The 22,652-nt window shown below is 49.1% G+C and overlaps 1 protein-coding gene across 5 annotated transcripts in view; it reads right to left on the minus strand.

The window, feature by feature from the left end:
- DOT1L (DOT1 like histone lysine methyltransferase) overlaps window positions 1-22,652 on the minus strand; it is a 57,014-nt gene extending 34,362 nt beyond the window's left edge. For 3 of the 5 annotated variants that reach the window (XM_054586996.1, XM_054586986.1, XM_054586975.1), the window contains exons 1-6: window positions 22,517-22,652; window positions 11,612-11,655; window positions 6,573-6,647; window positions 3,046-3,109; window positions 2,252-2,480; window positions 407-501 (exon numbers count right to left, since the gene is read on the minus strand). In XM_054586996.1, the coding sequence (XP_054442971.1) occupies window positions 407-501; window positions 2,252-2,480; window positions 3,046-3,109; window positions 6,573-6,647; window positions 11,612-11,655; window positions 22,517-22,597 (588 nt within the window). In that variant the 5' untranslated portion in view covers window positions 22,598-22,652. Of the gene's footprint in view, window positions 1-406; window positions 503-2,251; window positions 2,481-3,045; window positions 3,110-6,572; window positions 6,648-11,611; window positions 11,656-22,516 lie in introns of those variants that run through there. The other 2 variants (XM_054587007.1, XM_054587018.1) reach the window with 2 other exon arrangements.

Raw genomic sequence — 22,652 nt, forward strand, 5'->3', positions numbered from 1 at the left:
CTATACATCCTCCACCCAGACAACCTGTAAGCAGCAGCCCCAGGAGGATTCTGGGTGTCCCATGGATGTTAGACTGTGGGGCCTGTGGCAGTTCCTGACCTCCAGGGAACCTGAGGTCACCAGAGTCCAAACCACAAATGTTTTTGTGAGAAAAGATGATGCTCAGACCCATCCAATCCCCAGACACCACCTGACCCCACCCTGGGGGCAAGGAGGCTGTAGCATCCAGAGGAACTAAAATACACTGACGAGGGACCAAACTCATACTGGAGACCAAGGAGGCCCCAGAGTCCCTGCCTGGATGCCCCTCCCTCCCCATGTCCCAGCACACACCTCCCCCACCTATGGGTGGAGGTAAACAAATGAGAAAGAAAAGACACAAACATGAGTCCCCAGAACAGCTCACCTCCGCGTACTTGGCTGGGATGTCAGCTTTCTCGACTCCGTAGTGATGTTTGCAGTTGGTGGCTGCGGCGACCTGCAGCACGACCTGACCCACTCCTTCAGAGAGGGGAGAGGGTGCCGTCACAGATGCAGCACCGTGATGGGGAGGGGGGCAGGGTGTGAGAGGTCAGGTGGGTGATGGCCATGAGGGTAACAGGCAGAGTCTCCAGACCCTCTACAGAGGCACAGGCACTGCCTGCGGTACTGAGGAAACTCAATGGCCCAGACTGAGCTGAGCTCCCACTAGGGAATGACTGTCACACTTTGGCTCCCACAACTGGAATCGTTCCTGGTCTATGGACAGATACGGCATGAACGCTCTGGACAGAGACACAGAGTCATGAGATCGATGCCTCGGTAGGACGTCCATCCACCTTGAATCCATACCACATTGCCGCCACAGCGCAGCAGGGCTCACCAGATCTGACATTGCCTTGACAACACCATCAATGCCTGTCATTGACTGGGTTTAAGAGAGATTGGAGGTGGCAGGAGAGCCCCTACAGAACAGAAATGGAGCCTCCAAAGCACTGTCACTGGTGGCATCGTTGTGCAGCCTGACAAGCAGCTGACAAAGGGTTGTCCTAGTCCAGGCAGGGGACACTGCCTGCCAGTACACAGCACCATGGGCCTTAGCCAGCAACATCTCCTCCCACAAGAGGTCAGCTTTGCATTTCAAATAATGTGTTAGGAGCCCTTCAATTTTCCATTTTGAATAGAACATATTCAAATAATAAAAAAAAGCGTACTGTTTAGAAATGGGTAAAAGAAGGCCCGCCGGTAGAGGTCATGAGGGTCCCTGCCAGGTTCAGTGGAGGTGGTGAGAGCCAGGCACAAGAAGGCAGGTCATTTTCAAAAATCATCAGCCTTTCAATATAAGAGATAACTTAAACAGCCTTTTAGATAACTTGCCTTTGAACCACATGCATGCCAATTAAAATATGAACTGTGTACTTGAAAAGGGCTTAGACTAAGGATGATGCCACGAAAGAAGTCATCTTGTTCTGCAGTGCCAAGGACACATGTGCTTGTTTGTTCAAGTCTGTAAGTGCACCTTGTATAGAAACAAGGTCACACTGGCACAGCAAAGACACCCCAGAGGAGGGCTATACACAGGGTTCCGAGTAGAGCAGTCTGATGTTTGACAGACAGTCACATAATCAGTCCTGTCACCCCGATCAGAACATCCTACCCAGGAATCAGCCAGTTGGGTGTTTATTCATTCTGCAGAGCTCCTCTGTGCACACCCAACAGGCCCCCATGGATGTCCTGCTAAGATAGGCCCTTTCCTCAGGAGGCTCCACTGGTACTAAGGATGTCCCATAACAAAGAAGTAAGAGGTTGGCCCTGAATGGTGTTTCTCAGTGGGTTGGGCGTTGTCCTACAGACTGAGAGATTGCCAGTTCAGTTCCTGGTTGGGGCACAAGTCAGGGTTGTGGGCCAGGTCCCCTTTTGGGGAGTACAAGAGGCAACCGATAGATGTTTCTCTTGCACATCAATGTTTCTCTCTCATTCTTCCTCCCTTCCTCTTTTTCTAAAAAAGAAGCAGGGGGCTGTTGGGACTGGAGAGTGCTGGGACCACCCCAGGCCTTGAGAAGCAGGAGAAAACGGGCCTGGTTGGAGCCTGCTAGGATGGAGCCATTTCCTCCCTCTCTGGGGGAGCCAAGGACTCTACAGGAAGGTCGGCTGGGGCAGTAGGTCTGAGGGAGCATCTGTCCCCTCCAACAACCCCACATTCTGGACTTTTCATGGAGGAAGTACGGGAACGTGGAGAGTACAGCCCTGGGGCCGCTTGCCCCCCACTCACCACTTCCCAGGTCCACAAACAGGTCATCCTCTGTCATCTTGATTTCGTCAATCATCTGTGCAACCAGGTCGAAGGAGGTCTCCCCATACACCTCCGGGGAGAAGGGCTCATAGTTGTTGAGCTTCTCAGGGTCCGTCACTGAGTGGTTGTACACCTGCTGCAGGATGTGCCGCAGGAGCCCGTTGGATGGCCGCGTGTTCAGCTTCATAGGCTGCGTGGTTCCCTTCCACTGCAGACATCAAAGAAAGCGCTGGAACATGTCAGAGGGGACAATCCACCCTACAACCTTCACACCTCAGCACCAGGTGACTGCTCTTTATTGAAAAAAACGTGCATGTGTGATGTGAGTGTGTGTATACATGAGCGTCTGTATATATGTATATATATATGAGCATGTCTGTATACAAGCCAGTGTGTACAGGAGTATGTGTATGAATACAGGCCTATATGCGAGTATGTCTGTACATGCCGGTGGGTGAGTACCGGCAAGCAGCGAGGGCCACAGCGCACAAAATGCTCACTGACTGGGCCCCAGTGCCGCTGTGCCACCTCATCAGAAAACAGGGCTATTAGCCTATCAAGTCCGGAACCCTGGCCTCAGAATGTCCGTCTTCCTAAAAATCTACCTGTGATTTTTAGGTAGTGGGCCAAAAGCCACAGAGAACCGGCACCCCTAGCCTCGGTCTCGGCCTCCCCAACTTGGGATCAGGTAATGTGAAGGACAATGGGGTCAAGAACCACAGCCGGGGCCTAGATGAGGCACCAGGCCTGGGGGGGAGCACAAGGCTACGTACCAACTGGTGGATGCTGTCGATGGCCCGGTTGTACTTGTCACAGAGCCTCTGCATGCTTTCGAAGCTGAAAAAGGCAAGAGGGAGATGCTGGTCACTGCCAAGCCTAGAACAGGCCACCAGGAGGGGATGGCATGTGGACAGGTGATACAGGGCCAGGCAGAGCCTGGCTCCTACCCAGAGGTCACAGGGCACCAAGGAGTCGAGGAATACCCTAGATGGGCAGCCAGGCGAAGCCAAGAGTTTGAGGCTGAGGTGGTCATGGCTAAGAGGCTGTATCATGTGCTCACAGGGCATACCAGAGGTCAACTGTGCACTTACTGGGCCTTAGGTCAGAAAAGGGGTTCACAAAGCCATTCCTAGAGCACCAGAGAGTGAGACCGAGAACAAACCCTTACCCCTCACCCAGCCGGGTGGGCTCTCAGGGCCTTTCCTTCCCTGGCTGGATGCCACAGGCCTCCCACCCTGGGTCCTAACTCAGATGGGCCCTGAGAGCACCCACAGGCTCTGCTGGACTACGCCCGATCCCTGACTCTGCAGAAAAAATGGCAGCAGCTCCCGCCTTTACACTGGCATCACTTCTGTTTACTATAACTTTTTAAGTTTCTGACACTTTCAAAGATATAAGCAGCATGTGTTAGATACCTAATGAGTTTCGGGGAGTTTTTAAGTGAAACTAAATTCTCCCAAACATGACCAATTTTATTTCAGGTGTTAATTTGCAATGGAATCCCCTAATCCAGGGATTCTCATCTGGGGTGGTCATGCTCCCAGGGAATACTAGGCAATGTGTGGGGACATCTGTGGTTATGTGTGGGGACAACTGGGGGTGCTCCTGGCATCAAGTAGATGGGCGCCAAGGATGCTGCTCAGCACCCCTCAGTGCCCAGGACGGCCCCACAGAGTGACCAGCCCTGATGTCCAAAGTACTACATAGAAGGGAGGCTCTCGCTACACCTTGGGAGATGCTCAGTGACATCAGCTGAGTAATGAGCTCCTCCACACACAGGACACAGAGCCATCATTCCCCACATGCATCTTGGATACCAATCCACCCCTCACCCTCAGTCCTAGACTTATGTATTTTGCCGTGGATAATGTGTTTCCTTGTATAATACGCACCTACATTTTTGGCCCAAACTTTCAGGAAAGAAATTTTACGTTTTAGTTTTTTAATTCAATTTTTTATTGATTTATATTTAGAAACAAAATTGATTATTGTATTCCAGGGCATTATTTTGCATATGGATGTCATTATTGCTTTACAGAGTTATATTTTTTAACGCATAAGCACAAATAAAAGAATTAAAAACACTTATATAGATATGGAATTACTAATACCCATGTATAATGCGCACCCTTACTTTTCCTTAAAAAATGTGGGCAAAAAAATGCACATGATACATGGCAAAATATGGTACTGAGTTTACAGTCACTTTCCCTCCCAACAGAAGTAAGAGATTCAACTAAGACCAGAGCCCACACAACAGGTTTGCAACTTCCTTTGGATGGCAGCTGCTGTTGAAAAAGCTAGAGAGGTCAAGGGTAGGACAGAGCAGCAACCACAAAAATGTGAAGAATTCTCATAAAGGACAGTGACAATGACTAGAAACATCAGAAAGGGCTGATTTGTTGAGTTAGTAACTCAGGAGAAATGAGCTCAAGCACGGTGCAGAGGACTAACTGCACACATAGGACAAGGGAGGTGATAAAGAGTACGAGGGGACCGGTAGGCTCATAGGGGACAGGGGCCCTCCTGGCCCTCTGGCCCCGAGTCCACCTTGCAGATGGGAAGATGACTCAGCAGCACATCCAGGGCTCTGGTTCCCACTTTCTGAGGCCACAGAGAGAAGATACGGCACTATTAACTACTCTGCATTTTAGTTCCTGTGTTACAGCTTTCACATCACCTCTCAATCCAGCCACAGTGATCCCTCATAGCCTCTGACCACCCCTGGGAGACATTCTCCTGCAAGAATCAGCAGACTGCCACAGCTGGTGTGGCTCAGTGGATTGAGCACAGGCCTGCAAACCAAAAGGTTGCCAGTTCCATTCCTAGTCAGGGCACACGGCTGGGTTGCAGGCCAGGTCCCCAGCTGGGGGCATGCAAGAGGCAACCAATTGATGTTTCTCTCGCACATCGATGTTTCTCTCACATGCTGATGTTTCTCTTCTTTTCCTTCTCCCTCCCTTCCTCTTTCTCTAAAAATAAATTAAAAAAAAAAAAAAAAAAAAAAAAAGAGTGGACATGGGAGCTCAGAGCACGTGGGCCATCTCTGAGCCCTGGCCCCAGAGAGGAATCCACCCCGAAAGACTGAGCTCAGTCCCACGGGATGGCCCTGCTGTCCCTTGCTTATAAGAAAACAATTCCATTGCTCGCCTGATCCCGAGGTCGCACTGGTCCCTCGAGGGACACCATCAGACTGGCCCCACTGCCCTCTGCCAGGCTCTAATATCCTTCCAGTGTTTTCTAACCTGACTGAACATGAAGGGAAGAACATCAAATGCATACTGCAAGTGTCTCGCAGCAAAAGTGTCTCTAAAACCTCTGCTGCTGTAGGCCCTGCACACGGTGGTCAACCCCTTATTAAAGATGTGTTTCACCGACTACGCGACTGACGTGCAAGTGCCAGAGCCCCTACATACCCTCACCCCAGGGTCAAAGAGGACTTTGTCACAGGGTCTTCAGCATGGTGCCCTGAGTGAGGAAAGTGCAATGACCTTCTTTTTACAACACCAAATAATAATTGTTAGTCTGGGAGAAGAGAGGTGAAAGGATAAAATCAAGGGCTGACAGAGGTGAGAAATGCTGACCCACAGACCAAGAAGGCCTCCAAACACAAAAATGAGATTAAGTCAGGAATGCCTGGGTGCTGGGCCCTATGAGGGGGCTCCCAGGCTCCTCTGGGCCACGTTCTTTGTCAAGAGCAAGATACGTAAGCCCACAGACAGCACCACCCTTTGGTGGTGCCAATTTTGAGCCTGCCAAGAGCTAAAACAGCCACGAGCCTGGAATGTCATCTTTATTTCTCAAACAAAAACAAAAAAATTCCAAGCGGGCATTCCAGAGCCGGCCTCACCCTTCTCCACCCACAGGACTCTCTTCTGAGATCAGGATGTGCCTGCAGGAAACTGCTGGATGAGGCCAAAGGGTTGGGCACACAGTTACTCAGTTGGACTGGGGCTAGTCAGGGCCCGGAGCTCCACTGGCCAGGCTAACAGGGGCTCTTGGTAGGCAGGCTGGCTGTTGGAGTCACTTGCTATAAAAACAGTGACTAGTAACTCGGGATGATTTCACACAGACCAAATCCTGTTGCCACAATGTGGTATTCTCAATTATGTCCTCACTCGGAGAGCCTCTGCCAATATCTGATAAAAATTTCCTACCAAAATAGCTCCACAGAGACTACAGCCAACTCCGAAAGGAAATTTCAGATCAGCTTGCACCATCGAAGAAGAACTAATTATAGGCTGTGTCCCCACCATGTGCTCAGACAGCAGAGAAGCAGCTCAGACAGAAGTCCGTTTACCTTTTGGTGTCGTAGTCAATTAGGACATAATTCTCCATAGCGAGCTTGAGGTCTGGGATTTCCTCACAGACCCATCTGAAATCCAAAAGCAGAAACAACAATGAAGATGATTATTAAGACTTGATGTTTCATTCTCAAGTTCTTAACACTGTTTACTCCCAACTATAAAAAGAAAACATCCTCATTACTCAACTCACAATGTGAAAGAAAAGGGAGGCAGTGCTTCAAAATAAATGCTGTCGAGTTTACAGTGAGGTTATAAACTATGCAAATTTTATGTAGCTTCAAGTTCAAGCGACTTTGGCTTGGGAGCTATGGTGGCTTTACATGTTATAGGGTGGAGGAAACCAATCAGCTCAAATCAGACAGCTTGAAAAGCAATGTACTAACTAGAAATGAAAGATAACTATTATTGAAGAATTAAGTATCCCATGACAATGGGGCTTCTTCAACAGACACACTGCAAGAAAAAAGGAGATAAGGGGGAAATCTACAGATTAAAAGAGGAAACTATCAGCCAATCCCAAGGCATAACAACCCTTACTGGGTCCTAATGTAAGTCTTTAAAAAAAAATCATAAAAGCAGAGCCATCACCACAGATTATACAGAAAATAAAAGGCAAATCAGGTATATGATGAAAAATGGCGTGCCAATAAATTCAACAACTTAGATGAACAAATTCCTTGAAAGACAAATTACTGAAACTGACATGAGAAGAAACATGTCCTCTCCAATTAAAAAACCTGATTTCCTAATCAAATACTTTCCTATGTAGAAAGCTCCAAGCCAGATGGCTTCACTGGTGAATCCTATCAGACATTTGAGAAGAAACAGCACCAATTCAACCGAAATGTTTTCAGTTTTATGAGGCAAACCTACCCTGATACCAAAACCAGAAGAAGACAAAGCCTTATAAAGACATTACAAGAAGGAAATATACAGACAAGCATCCCTTGTAAACAAACACCATAATCCTTCAAAAATATTAGTCAAATAAATTGAGCAACACACCTTGATCAATTGGGGTTTATCTCAGGAACAAAGAGTTGTTTAAGACTAAAATTAATCACTGCAGTTCACCTCATTAATAGAATAAAGGAGAAAAATAGTACGGTCATCTCAACAGACAAAGAAAGTGCACATGACAAAATTGACTCTTTACTCATGATGCAACTCTCAGGCAACTAGGAATGGCCATCCTCAATCCAATAAAGGGCATGGGGTCAGGTGTGAAGCTGTTGTCTCTGGGCAAGAAACCTACCCTCAGCTGCACCTTGCCTGTGGTCTCCATTCCGGGCTCTGCAGGGGATGGAGGGACAGGGTGAAGGGGCACAAGGAGACCAGACAAGGAAGAAGGAACAGCTCTCTCTCTCTCCCTAGGTCCCTTGTGTCATCTAATAAGACTTCCTCATCCAGCATGAGGCATTACTTCTAACAGCTGCTGAATCCAGCTAGCAGTTTTCTTCATCATCACCCCCACTCCAGTCCCCCCGAAATAAACACAGAGACCACACTACCACCTCAAAAGTCTGGGTGCCCTCCGTTCAAGACCCATTACAAGCTCACAGTCACCAGGGCCAGGTGGGCAGTTCATGTGTCATCTCTCAAGTGATCCCCAGACCCGAAGGTCCCTAAGTCACTCTCCCTGGGCTGCACTAGCACTCTCTCCACCTTTGCTTACAAAGCAAATCCCTTTACTCTAAGTACCTCTTGTTGCTGAATCCTCTGGTCAACAGCACACGTGGTTTTGGGCAGGAGACCATGAGCCCTGCAGCAAACACCAAACTAGGTGCAAGACTCACACTCCCAGGAGAGGGGGAACAGGTGAGGATGACTCTAAGCCCCACTTCCCTTCAACTCTATATAAGATAGAGGCCCTGGCCAGTGCCACATGGCCAAGAGAAACAAATGCACAGTCTTTACTGGAAATGAAGAAGCAAAACTGTCTCTATTCACAGACATATGATTCAGTGTATAGTCTAGCCTACGGAATTTACAAAGAAGCTTCTAGAATGCTAAACATGAATCCAACAAGGTTGCAGGACACAAGGTCAACATGCAAAACTGAGCTATATTTATATATACCAGCATCAAAGAATTAAAAAAAAAAAAAACCAACTTTAAATGTCAAAATAGCATTAAAACATAAATACTTAGGGATCATTTTAATGAAAGATTTGCAAGAGCTCTATTGAGAGCTACAAAATATTGCTGAGAAAAGATAAAAACAATATAAACAATATTCATGGGATCTAAGACTCAATATTGTTATACTTCCTCCTCAAACTAAACTCTACCTCAAAGTAATCCCTATAAAAGCCCAGCAGGCTTTTTCGGAGAAAGATACAAGTGGTTAATTTTAGTGTCTGATTCTAAAATTGACATACAAAGGCAGAAAATTTGGAACAGCCAAAATAATCTTTAAAAATAACAGCACTGTTGCAAGACTTACACTACCTTCTTTTGGGACTTACTACAAATCTCCCGTAACCAGGAGTGTGTCGTACCAGACAGAGGTAAACAAACAGAGCAGTTACACTAAACACAGAATCCAGAGACACACATATAAACAAAATTTTGATAAAAGCACCAAGACAACTTGATGGGGAAAAGAGAGTCTTTTCAACAAAAGAGGCTGGAACCACCGAGTATCAGATGGGAAAAAAAGATGAATCTTTACCCCCATAATCATAAACCCCGTTTGACATAAACCAAAATTACTTCACAACTGATTTTAAACCTGAACGTAAAAGCTAAAACCACAGAGCTTCTTGAAGAAAAAGAAAGACAGTATCTTTGCAACTCAGGAGGCAAAGATTTCCTGGATGAGACCCAGACAACTAACCATCAAAGAATGAACTTAGTTAAAAGCTTCCACTCATCGAGGTGCCATTAAAACCGCAGTCAGCTACACTACACATCATGCAGCAACCAGACACTCGTTGCCAGAATATGTCAAGAATTCTTACAACTTAGTCAGGGGGAGACAAACAGCTCAGTCTCAAGAAACAACAAAACTTGTTCTACAAGAGAAGAAAGCAGAGCTCCCTGGAGAAGTGGCTGATTCTAAGGGTGCAACATGGGAAACTCTGGACGACTCTGGAGAATCCTGTGGTTCCAGAAAGCGAGGCTGTGCTCAGAATGTGCTGGGGCAAAGTCAGAGGGACGCAGGACAAACTAGAAGAGCCCCTGGTGGGGGGAAGCAGCCCAGACACATCCATCAGGCAATGGATGTGTGGAGAGGATAAAGGAACTATGGTCCCTCCTACAACGGCACACTCCTCAGTAATAAAAAGGAAAAGCAATTGGTACATACAACGGAGATTCTTAAAACTGTGTGCTCAGTACATGCTGTACAATTCCATGTATGTAAAATTTTAGAAAATGCAAAGCAATCCACAGTACCAGGAAGCAGATCAGGGTTGCCGGGGACAGGAGTGAAGGGGGAGATGGATTATAGGGGACATGAGGAAACATGCGGGATAGAGAGATCTGTTGCCGTGACTGCTCTGCATGGGTATGTGTTCAGCCAGCCCACTCAGGCTGCACACTTCACATGTGCGTAGTTTCTGTGCCTGGGATGTATCTCAGTTGCATTTTTAAAAGTAGTGATATGGAAAAGAGCACTCTCGACTACTGTGTATGTTGGAAATTCTCCATTATAAAAAGCAAAAAGTGAGACAGAACAAATTGAGATAACCGCCCATCTCTGTGAATGAACAGAACTCATCTGTGGGGACAAAGCAGAAAGAAGATGAAATTGTTCTGAAACCCAGGACATGAGGTTCAGAACTGGAGGTCAGCAGCCACTGCCAGCCTGGGAGAGGACCCAGCCAACTGGAGAGTCCAAACAAAAGGCTGGCTCGACAGCTTCAACCTGGCCTGTCACCCCACAATGCAGAACGAGGAAACACCCTACTTAGCAGAGAAAAACCCAATGGAAAGGGCGACTGCCATGGAGCACCCTCAGGGTGTGGACAACAACCAGAGCCCTCTCTCTCTCAACCACAACACTCCCACCTCCCAACCAGCAGCCTCTTTAATAATAAATAAATCAAATTAAGCAGCCAGTAACACTAACTGAGTGATTTATGGATTATAGCAGGGAAAAAAGTAGATCCCAAATCTTAACTATGGCGCCAGGTCAGGCCTACCATGCTCGATCCACACAAATCATTTCACTCAGTTCTCGAAACAACCTTGTAGGAGGCTCTGCTCTGCCCCAAGAGCAAACCAAATCAGCCAGGGGAGCTGCACAGCCTATTAGGTCACCAGCTCCCAGGCGGCAGGGTGGTGACACCCATCCTGACTCTTCCACGCACACCACAGCCTGGCCCTACCATGAGCTGCTACAGGATCATGGGGACATCATGGCATGTGGCCAAGGCGGTGGCTACAATGGCTAAGGATGTTAAGGAACAACACAGCGGGATGCCAGTAAACACACATGTGGGTTTTCTGAGGGAACTGACAAAGAACAGGATTTCTAAGCATGGGTCATGCAAAGCAGGAAGCAGCTATTATTATCCCTCGAGTTTGTTCCAGACCCTCAATCCAGCACATGGAGAAGAACCATTAGAGAGAGAGTGGAGGGTACCTTCCTCCTGGTTCTGCCAGGTCGTCACTGACATACCCTGTGCTCTTCCCTGCACTTGCATGGACTGGGGTCTTGGAGGGCTGCCAAGGATACTGAGGGAAATAAGCCCATCAAAGGGCTGTGGCTGAATCGCACCAAATCCAACAGGGAGGAGACGAGAGAGATAGGAGAGAGAGTAAAACAAGGAGAAGGATGTGAACTTTACTTGTCCATCACCTTCCACAGGAAGCCAAAGCTCATAGAGGTACCAGGACCTGTCCAGGCCACACCCAGATAACCTGGCGTCCTTTGGCCAAGCTCTAACACCCACTTCTCAAGTCTTCTCAAGACGCTGACAGGGAACACAAGAGGGACTGGGCTGGCAGAAGGGAGGCAGTACTTGGAAAGTAAGAATGGGCCCTGGCCCCAGGCCAGACCCACCCCTGCAGGTGCCACACTCACCGGATGGTCTCAATGATTTCATGAGCAGCATCATGGTGTTTGTCCTGAAAGATAAAGTGACAGGGTTAAGAGCTGACTGAGAAGTCCCTCTACCCTCCACGGATGGTGGGTTGGTCATCTCAGGACCCAGGGAACACAGGAGGGGGACACTGCAGTCCTGGGACTTTCCCATCTCTGCATTTCTAAACCCACAGAGCTCCCAAGCCCCCGGCCCCGACAGGACCTCCCAGAGAGTCCTGCTGTGGCACTAGGGTGCTGTTTTGGGATCACTGCCCACTTGGGGCATGCTGGCCTAGGGGAGGGCCTGCCTGGTCCTATAGTGCTCCTTCCCCAGCAAGCAGCGGCAAAGAAGCAGAGTCTATGTCCCTCACCTGCCAGTACCCACTGGCACTTGTCCTGGGTGCTCCTATCGCCTGCATGCCACAGACCTGGGTTTGAGTTACTGAACTTCCCAGGCCTCCATTTCCTCATCTGTAAAATGGGAAATGCCAATAACAACCAGCATGAGCACACGTGTGGCCATCCTCCCAACTGGATGAAGACACTTCCCACCACTTGCACCACTGGCCAGGACTGCGTCCACTGCATGGGGGGTTCATCATGGCTTCTTCCTCAGAAGGAAGTTCAGGGGTCACTCTGGGCCTTTCACCAGGGTATAGGCAGCAAGCTAACCCCCAACCTCGCCAAAACCAGGATCAGGAAGCACCAAGTAGCCGCCCCTCTGTCTCTGTCCTGCTCTCACGTAAGCACTATGCCTTCCGCATCGTGGTGAGGGTTAGTACAGTGGTGAGTGCAAGTGGGTCAGCAAAGAGGACGGGCTCAAGAAAATGGGTTTGGAGGGAGAGGCCTGCCAATAGCTGCTCTGTGACAATAATGGTGGCCTCTTAGCCCAGGCCACCATTTCCACCGCTTTATAATAAGACAGTGACCACAGACAGAGTACCTCACATGTTTCAAGCATTCAATAAAAGAATCAAAAGCTTTTTACTACCCTTGAGTCCAAGCATTATTTTTTAACTAATAGCTCTATTGAGATATAATTCAGATATAGAATAGAGCTCACATGTTCAAGAACACAGGTCAGTGATTCTTAGTACGTTCAGCGTTGTGCAACCACTGCATTAATTCCAGAATATTCCATTGCCCCAAAAGGAGGTTCCATCCCCATCAGCATTTATTCTCCAGCCCCTTCCCAGCCCCTGACAACCACTAACCCACTTCCTGTCTCCATGGATTTGCCTCCTCTGGGCATTTCATATAAATGGGACCATACACTGCATGACCTTTTCTGCAATGCTTTATTTTTAAAGGCAAAGGAAAACCCATCCTTCTGGTGTTCAGAATAATGTCCTCCTACTTACTAAAAATCAGGCAGCAAATACTAGTTAACTGCTATCATTTAGACAAGGTGGGGGCAAGATGAGAATATACGAGGCCTGTCCAAAAAAAGTCCAACCATTGTTAATATAATGAGAATGGTTTGCATGATAATGATGTAACCTGGTAGCCAAGGAAAGTGGACTGGGATGTGCATGCGTGAATAACAACAACTTCACTGCACTAGTCAGTGGGGGAGATAGACACCAATGAGTGAGCATGTATACTGTGTGGTCATCACATTCAAAATGACTTAGCAAGCAGAGCGAGGAATCTGCATCCAATTTTGCATTAAGCTTGAACATCCTTCCACAGAAATTATTTGGATGATTCAGAAGGCTGCAGCAATGGGCAACTCGTGATTGGCTGCTTCATCACAACAATGAGCTCGCTCATGCATCATGTCTCGTGTGGTTTTTTGACAAAACAGCAAATCACCCAGGTGACTCACCACCCCAACCCAGATTTGGTGCTGTGACTTCTGGCTTTTCCCAAAACTAAAATCACTTATGGAAGGTAAGAGATTTCAGACCATTGATGAGATTCAGGAAAATACAATGGGGCAGCTGATGGTGATTAGAACTGTGTGAAGTCCTAAGGTGCCTACTTTGAAGGGGACTAAGGTGTCATTATACTATGTACAATGTTTCTTGTATCTTGCATCCTCTTCAGTAAATATCTATTTTTCATATTACATGGCTAAATACCTTTTGGATAGACCGTGTACATCTACAAAGAACTCATACATGAGCATTTACAGCAGCGTGATCTACAATTGCCAAGAGTGCAACAGGTGGCAGCCGTCACCAGGCCGTGGCCCTCGCTGAAGTAACTATCTTGGTCCAAACACACATGCCAGCCCGCAAAGGCACGAGGGTCTGGAATTTAGTCTCTGATGAGATGAACGGGTGCTTTCTCAGCTTCAAAACCAAAACAAAAGGAGAGAAAAATTGACAATTGCACCCTTTGAGGTCTCAGAGTGATCCTTTTAGGGCTGGGCCAGTTTCCGCCCACAGTACTGAGAGGTGTAACTTTAGAAGCCCTGGTCACCATCAATGATTCAGAAGCTCTCATGACCTCTTGGCCATGGCCTCTTCTTACTTCTCCATGGCCTTTGGAGGAGAGAGATGCCAGATACCGACCAGGAAAGATCAGACTGACAACAGCCCTAAGAAATCCCTGGATTGATAGCTCAGCCCTCATCTTGTTATGTGGGGATACCCACTCATACTCTCTCCTGCATCACACGAGCTCTGGACACTGGACTGACAGCCCAGCTGTTGTCTCATTAAGCAAGGACACCTCCTCATACTTTCCCCTGCATTTCAGGAGCCCCGGACACTGCGCTGACAGCCCAGCCCTCCCCTTACTATTCAGGGACACTCCCACACTGCCTCCTTCACTGCCCACATTCCCAGCCCAGCATGGCCCACAGCAGGAAGTCCCATTTGACTGACCCACGTTCTTCCCAATTCTTGTACCAGAGCACCCAAAAGAAGTAGCTGAGAAAGGTTTTTCCCATAAAAATTTGTCTGACAGAACACTGACAACTGGGAAAGCTGAGTGGTGGGTACCCAGGGTGCACCCGGTCTCCCACTTTGGGGAACATATAAAAAGGTTCACAAGAAGTGCAACTATCCACCTTAAACTGCACACTGCACAAGAGGCAGTCATCATACCCTGAGATGACACCAAACTGTCCCTTATGGTTCCACTCACCTTGCCAACTCATGCGTGAAGCCTGTGGCTTATTCTTCCAGATGCTAACCCTTGCATGCTGAGTGGAGGGAGCACACACAGAGGGAAGGAGGGTGAGTGTGGGGAACCCAACTGTCACTTTCAGCAGGTGCCCAGCTTTCTACTTCACCAGAAGGATAACCTTGAGAACAGCACCCTCAATAAGCCACAGGTGAGGATGTGGCTCCACCTGTCACCAGCTGTTCCCCCATCTCCCTCTGAAGAGTTTGGATAGAAGGGTCTCTTAGATCCCCCTGCAAGGGCCCAAGTCCACCATTCTAAGCACTTACCCCCTGTTCATTCCAAGTCTATGAAGCTTCTAGAGTCTGTGTGCCCAGAGTGAACAAGATGAGAGGCAAGAGATCAATGAAGGGGCATGTATACTAGGGGCTTCACAGTGGACACTATTAATAGATGCACTGCTGCACTGAATCCACTGCCAATTCTCCTCTCCTCACTCCCGTTAGTATAGGAAAACGATATGCAAGGAGTGCCCTCGGCCCCACAGGATCACTTACAGATGGAGGGCAGGACCCCATAGTTGTCTGATGCAGGGCTCTCACATGGTAACCAGAATCAAAGTCCTATGCAGGGCTCGTGAGAGAGATACCTGTGGCCCACCCCCTAAGTATCAGATTCAGTAGGTCTGGGGGCCTGGAACCTACATTCCTAACAAGTTCCCAGGAACACCCCCCCGCCGCCCCCCCGATGGAACAAAAGCTTACACTGGCAGGTAGGAACTGTTCTCCCTTTTCTCCTTGGGAAAGTAAGAATAACTGATTGGAAATACTGCCAAGACAATCAGCTGAACTACTCTGGCAGGCAGAAAGGAGTGTCCTGCAGCGAAGGCACCCGCTTCCTGATCTCTCAGGTACTGCCTTCTTTTCCAGTGGCTCCATACCACTCTGGAGCCCTGGGGTGGGAGTGCTAGGCCACTTTCATCACACATGGTCCCTGAAGCCAAAGCAAGTCAAACAAAATGGTTTCTGGTGCAGACCATATGGACTCAGGGCAGGCCATCATGGCTGGCCCACGAGCAGCCACTGCATAAGAGGTCCATTCATGGGCACTACATGGACACAGTAGGACCAGCTGAGGGGGGAACGGGGCAGATGGATACTGTGGACGGACATAGGGGTCACAGTGGACAAGAAATATGATGTATGAACAGAGTTTTAAAACATGAAGGACAAAGGGAAGAGATGAGACATTTTAATGGCAGGGTTTTGACGAGCAGGTTATCTGGCTGGAAGAGAGCAGGAATGAGATGGGGTACACTTATACCCTGTCCACAGGCATCCTGAAAACTCTGTCAGTCCCGAAGGAAAACCAGAGGGTGTGGCTAAGGCAGGGGAGGGGAGATGCCAGACCCTGCAGGTGCCTATCCCATACTGGCCCTTGTCTTCACTACCCTGCTCCCTGCTTACGAGTGTTCGGGTACCACCCCAAGCCGTGTAGCAGGCTCACAGATTAGGCTAAGCACCTTAATTGGGCCTGAAGCCCTCTGCTGTTCAGGTGGGAGCAACAGTTATTAGTTTATGCTTTATTCTTTATATGGTCAATTCAAGTATTGATCATGATAGCACCTTAACTAATTTAAAATAAACAGGACTCCAAAAGGAGAGGCCACGTGTCCAAATCAAGAGCAAAAAAATAAAAATAACAAATAACAAACAACTGGCAAATCGCCAGGGCAGAGGAAGTGTGGGCAGAGAAGAGGTATTGATGGGACATAGGGTGGGCAGTTAGAGATCAGGTCTGTGGGATGAGAAACCTGGCTGTGGTGGCGCCCAGGGCAAAGATGGACGGTCAGTTGGGCCGAGGGTGGACAGATTTGTGGGATGCAAGACAAGAGGAAAATGTGGGCGCCTTGTTAAAAAATGTTTAGCAAGTTCAAGTGGAAACCACAGAGCATAAACCAAGCCAGGCCCTTCTCCAGGGAGTTTTGCAGGAGGGACAGACTGGAGTTTGAATCCAATAGTGCTGCTTCTAGAAATGGGATCTTGGATGGGTCACATAGCCCCTGCGCATGGCTCTCTCATCTGTACACTGGACCCTGTGAGGACATGTCTGTGCTGAAAAGTCCTCCTGTTTGTCCTGGTCCTGCTGCCAGACCCCTGTTTTCATGTACCCACTCAGGGAGAGATTTACCCTGTGGAGATAATCTACCAGCTTCACAGCACCCATGTCTACAAAGCAATGAGTACTACAGCTCTAGGCTTGCTGTCTGGAACGCGGGGCAGCACAAGGAGAAAAGGAACAGCAAGGGAAGATGTTGTAGCGAATGCATTCCCAGTGCTGCAAAACAAAATCAAGTTCACCCACTCATTGCTTTTGAGCTCACCAGTTTTAAGAACTATGCTTCTATGGCCCCCAAAATTGTATCACATTACAAAAGGGGACAGAAAGGGGCAGCTGGTGCTGCACTGTGGGGAGGAGGGTGCTGGGTTGGTGCTGTCACAGGCTGATCCAGCCCTGACCTATGTTTACTCCTGCTGTCAGGGAACGGCTTCTGCTCAGACAGAAGACAGAACTGAGTCAATGGCCAGCAGTGACTTACTGGGACAGAGGGCTCGTCTCCCATCACCACCCCCGTGGCACCTCTCCTTGCAGGGCCACACTGTCCCAGTCACTGATGCTCAATGCCAGCTCTGGCTTGCACGAGCCAGGTGACAAAAAAGGCTCGCCAGAGGAGAGAGCTGCATCTACACACAGCCTGCCCACCAGAACCGCAGCCCCCCAAACCCCCAACTCAATGGGACAAGGAAGCCCCACCAAATACTATCCCAGGCCCACTAGTTTTCACTACCCCACACCCCACTGAGCAAGCAAGCAGCCAGTCCCCTGGACCTCATTCGGGTGGTGCCACCCACTGTGCAAACACAGTCCCACAGCCCTGCACGCTAAGCTTTCAAGGCGGGAAGAAGCAGCCCCCATGAGGAAGAGGGATCTAGAGACATGCTATCCCCATGGCAGGCACAGGCCACCACTGGGGCACCTGATATGAGATGGCCTGGACCAAGCTATGTTCTAAGTGCAAAATACACAGTAATTTCAAGACTTAGAATACACACCAAAAAAAGCTGTTCATAACGTTTTAATCACACATTGAAATGCTAGGATTTTGGCTATACTCAGTTAAATAAAATATATTACAAAAACTTTTCTCACATGCTTCTTTTGACTTTTTTAACATGGCTACTAGAAATGCTGATATCACATGTGGCTCATGTGCTAGTCCCACCAGCAATCACCTCGTATACCTCATTCTGTCTCTGTAACTGATGGAGCATTTTTTGGTTTTACCCTGAACGTGAGGTCCACAGGGGACTTGGGTCCCTGCAGAGTTGGGACCAGGCATGGGATGCCCTGAGCTCTGGGCAGTGTCTTTTGCAGCCCGGGAGAGGTGTGGAAAGAGGACTTACATCTTCACAGGAAGGCACCTGCCACCTAGCGCCCCAGGGAGCAGAGCTAAGACCAAAGGCAATTTGATGAGAAAACTTCAGTTGCTTCAATAAAAACTAGCCCATCTGTAACAGTCCAAGGTGCCAAGCCTCCAAAGAAGCCCCTCTACAAGTGCCCAGCAACTGGATGATATAGGTCTTCATGAAATGGTTTCATGAAGTGTCACCAGTAGGACAGTGGGAAAAGATAACCGAAATTTCACCCCCAGAACTTTTGCCCTGCTCAGAAAAAATGCTTTATTGCCACAGACCACTCCAGCCTGAGGCCAAGAGTGTGAGAGGAAAGGAAACAGCACAGGAACTGATGCCCCTCTAACTGGGGGAACTCGGCCAGGAGGCCCTGCCACCAAATGGCAGGCAGAGACTCGACTCTGAGATGTGGAAAGCCAAGACACACTCTGCCCCTGAGAACTCCAAATGTTTCTACCTCCAGCAAGCAGTCACTATGAGTGCCACAGAAGTTCACTTGGGATCGATCATTCCCACCACCAGGATGAGGGCCAAATGAACGCTAACAGGGCCTCAAGACTCCACAACTTGGCCCATCCTTATAGGGGTATATTACTCAGCCATGAAAAGGAATGAAGCACTGACACTTGCTATGTGGATAAAACTTAAACATGATGCTCATTGAGAGAAGCCAGATTCCATTTGTGTGAAGTATCCAGAATAGATAAGCCCACAGAGACAGGAACTAGGTTAATGGTTGCTGGGGGCAGGACAGGTGAATGGAAGTGACTGCTGACAGGGACAGAATTTCTGGAAGTAGATGAATATACTTATGTATTATTCTCTAGTTTTGTAAGATGTCACCATTGGGGGAAACTGGGTAGAGAGAACATGGGTTATCGCTGTATTATTTCTTATGGCTACACGAGAATCCACGATTACCTCAAACAAAAAGTTTCAGAAAAAAGGATGGAACTCCCAGAGAGAGACTGGGGAGGAGAGGGTCTTCTGTAGCTCTGTCTTCTCCTCCCTGGAGAATGTTCAAAGTTCCTGGGCTCCCTCTGGCTCTCTCTAGCACCTACCCATCAGGACCAGAGTGCGGAATAGGCATTTGGATCTTAGGGACCAGAGTACAAAAACTCAGTCACATGTGGAACTCCAAATTTTTTTGATCATCCCTTCCCCTTTTAATCAGCTAGTTCGCCCACACAAAGCCATGGGAGGGTTAATCTGCCTTTCACCTGAACTCGGTTTAGGCAGGACTCACACAGGCAGAGGTCAGATCAGAAAATATCTTCTGAGTCACAGGATGGCTGGCTCACTTGGCCTGCCCACTCAGCTACTACTCACTGCCAGCTCAGAGGGCACTCATCAGAGAACTGTGGGCTCCCAGTAGGAAGCCGAGGGTGGAGACAGTCATGCTGAGGTTGCTATCCCTGTCCACAACCTTACTAAGTCATCCAGATAAAGGGCCCTTGCAAGCCTTCCTCTTGAAGATTCTTGCCCTGCCACCTGGCAACCCAGATGCCATTTACTCCCTTCTGAATTGAGACCTGGTTTCCCACCCAAGAAGGGCCACTCTGCTTTAGAAATGATGCCACCGTGAACTGCAAGTGGGTATCAGAAACTCAGTCACTAAAAGAACAGAATGCACTGGGCCTCCCACTCACGTCTGTCAATTGCACAAGTCAGTTTCCAAGGCTGGACAGTTCTAAGTGTGGCCTGTTGTGGCTGTTTGCACTTCCACCTACAGATGCCCCGCCTAGGAGAAGTCACCCACACCTCCCCTGGGGGGGCAAAACTGGCAGCTCCTTTCTCTGGAACCTCAGCTGACCCTATATACAGGGGCACTATAACTCTGCTAATTTTTGTGTTTATACATGACTGACTCTCCTTCATCTGTAAGTTTCTTGAGAATAAAAACAGTGTCTACTGCCCTCTGTGCTCCCCAGGAATGCTATGAATTTTCAGGAGGTGCTAAGAAGGAATGAATCAGTGAACAAGTAAGCTCAGTCATTACAAATGTGTGGTCACATGAGTAATCTGACCTTTCAAAAAGTGAAGCTTCTAAAGTAGTGCATTTTCTTCATGTATTCATCATCAAGTCATCACAAAACATGAACTCTGTAAGTACTGCCCCCTCATTTCCCATAAAAAGCAAAATTCCTCAGTAGGGAAACGGAAGGTTGACAGACATCACTGCAAAGCTGTATGGTTGTTTTGAGCCCTGGCAGCTGGCTGAGAATTTCACTGGGATGGCCTGGCAGTGGGACAGCCACACCAGGGAGAGGCCTGCTGACATCAGGCAGCGCTGCACCTGGCCAGGGTGGCACACCCCCACCCCCAGCCAAATGAGGCTGGGGCCAGCAAGGGAAAGATGCTCTACAGTTCAGAGTCCCCTGCCACTAGAAAGCTAGGTCCCAACTCAGGAGGCTTTACGTACAAAGATTACAAATCCCGATGGGCTTGCTCCACCCTGAATAAAAGCAGACGATGGTAACAACATGAGTGTCTTTGGGTATATTTTCACCTTAGTATGAAATTCCTGGATAATGGGTCATGGTAGGTTTAACTCTTCCCATGCTCAAAAAATACCAATTTGTAAGGTGCACAAATGTTGCTTAACATACACTTGGCACAGCCCACCCACACCGCAGCCCTGCTCCTGAGTGTTTCCCAAGAGAGGTGAAACTCAAGTTCACATAAAAACCTGAGCACAGATGTTCAGAGCAGCTGTAGTTGTAATCCCCCCCCCCCCCCCCCCGACTGGAAATATCCCAAGTATCCTGCCTCTGGTAGCCTAATGGATCAATGGAACACTGGGATAGAACAGCAAGAAAAAGGAGTTGCTTTTTATATCTGCTACAACATGGATGACTCTCAGGTATGTTTTACTGAGTGGAAGTAGTCAGAATCAAAATGCTGTTTGCTGTTGAGTTTATTTATCTAACTTTCTGGAAAAGACAAAACTGTAGAGACAGAGAGGAGGTCAATGATTGCCAGTTGGTGGCAAAAGGGAGCAGAAGGGACATTGAGGAATGACGTGATTGCTATGCAGCCTAGTTGCCACGAATCTGTCAAAACCCCTCGAACTGCACACTTAAAAAAGTGATCTGTGCCACTAACGATAAAAAAAATAATTAAATTTTAAACAATTCACTAGGCAGCCACAGAGGCTGGTGGGAACGGTTGGAGCTTTGGAGGTTCTCCTCATCCTGTTTCCTGTCGCTTCCACTGTCTCCCTGTCCTACCCACTGCTCAAGCCGCCTTCGAGATGCAAGCCAGAGCTGCCCAACCGGAAAAGCCAGAGCCGGGCTCGACCTCGTCTCTGGGTGCGGGATGAGCAAAACTCCAAAGCACCAGTGTGAGAGACAGGCTGGAAACCACGAAATCCTCCCACGACACCGGCTCCCGGGCGGTCCCTGCGTCCTGACCCCGCCCCGGGCGCGTCGTTTCCAAAAACTGACACACTCCGAGGGCTCGCGGGCTTCCCCACCGGGTCCCCTGGAAGCTCCGCCCCCGCCCACAAGACCAGCGCGCGAAAGGACGCCCCAAAGACGCCTGCCCAGGGCGCCTGCTGCGCTTTCCCTCCCAACGGCACAGTGCCCGGCCAGAGTACGGACGCAGGGACAGTAACACACACACCGCACACAAGGGCGAGGAACCAAGACCCCCATACCGCATTGTGCATTTCTAAAATCATCCAGGGGACGCCTCTGTAAATTTCCGCTCGGCCTGTCATTTTCCAAGGGTCACTCAGGATTGGGGGGCAGAAGGCCTCATTTGCAAGGGTCCGACCAGCCTACCCACTCAAGATTAGGGGGACAGAATGCCTCATCTGCAAGGGTCCGGCCAGCCCACCACTTAAGATTACTGGACAGAATGCCTCATTCCGGTCCGGCCAGTCCTGCCTCTTAAGATTAGGAGAGCAAACTGCCTTAAAAAAAAAAAAAAATCCTACACAGGGAGAAAGAAAAGATGCCCTCAAAAATAAAAACAAAGCTCACTGACAGCTCAAAGAATAAACTACCAAAAGAAAGAAAGAAACCCTGAATGTCAAAATATGAAACACGGGAAAGCAAGTTCACCGACCGCCCTGACCGCGGTCGGGGGCAGTAGGGGACCAGGGTCCCAGCCCTGCACAGGCAACGACAGCCCGGGCTCAGGAGCCCCTCAGAGGCGCAGGGTTCCCGCTGCCTACCCTCAGCGCAGGGGCTGAAAACCGCGGCGGAGACCTCCAGCAGGCAGGAAAGGGGGGGTCCCCAGGAGTGTTTTTGGAATTGAGTCGTGCGGTTGCTCGGTGGGCCCCTAACGCGCCGCGCAGGGCGGGGGTCCCGGGGAAAGGGGCGGAGGGAGGGGAGAAGAGGGCGGTACTCACGTAGACCGGCAGCGGCCACGGGTAGACGGCGGGCTCGGCCCCCACGGGCGACTTGAGCCTCAGCTCCAGCTTCTCCCCCATGTCGGCGCGCGCGGCAGTCGCACCATGCTAGTCGGGCGGTTGGGGGAGGGGCGGG

This window comes from Pteronotus mesoamericanus, unplaced genomic scaffold (genome assembly GCF_021234165.1).
Source record: "Pteronotus mesoamericanus isolate MK-2021 breed Mesoamerican mustached bat unplaced genomic scaffold, CSHL_Meso_final contig_1210, whole genome shotgun sequence".
Lineage (NCBI taxonomy): Eukaryota > Metazoa > Chordata > Mammalia > Chiroptera > Mormoopidae > Pteronotus > Pteronotus mesoamericanus.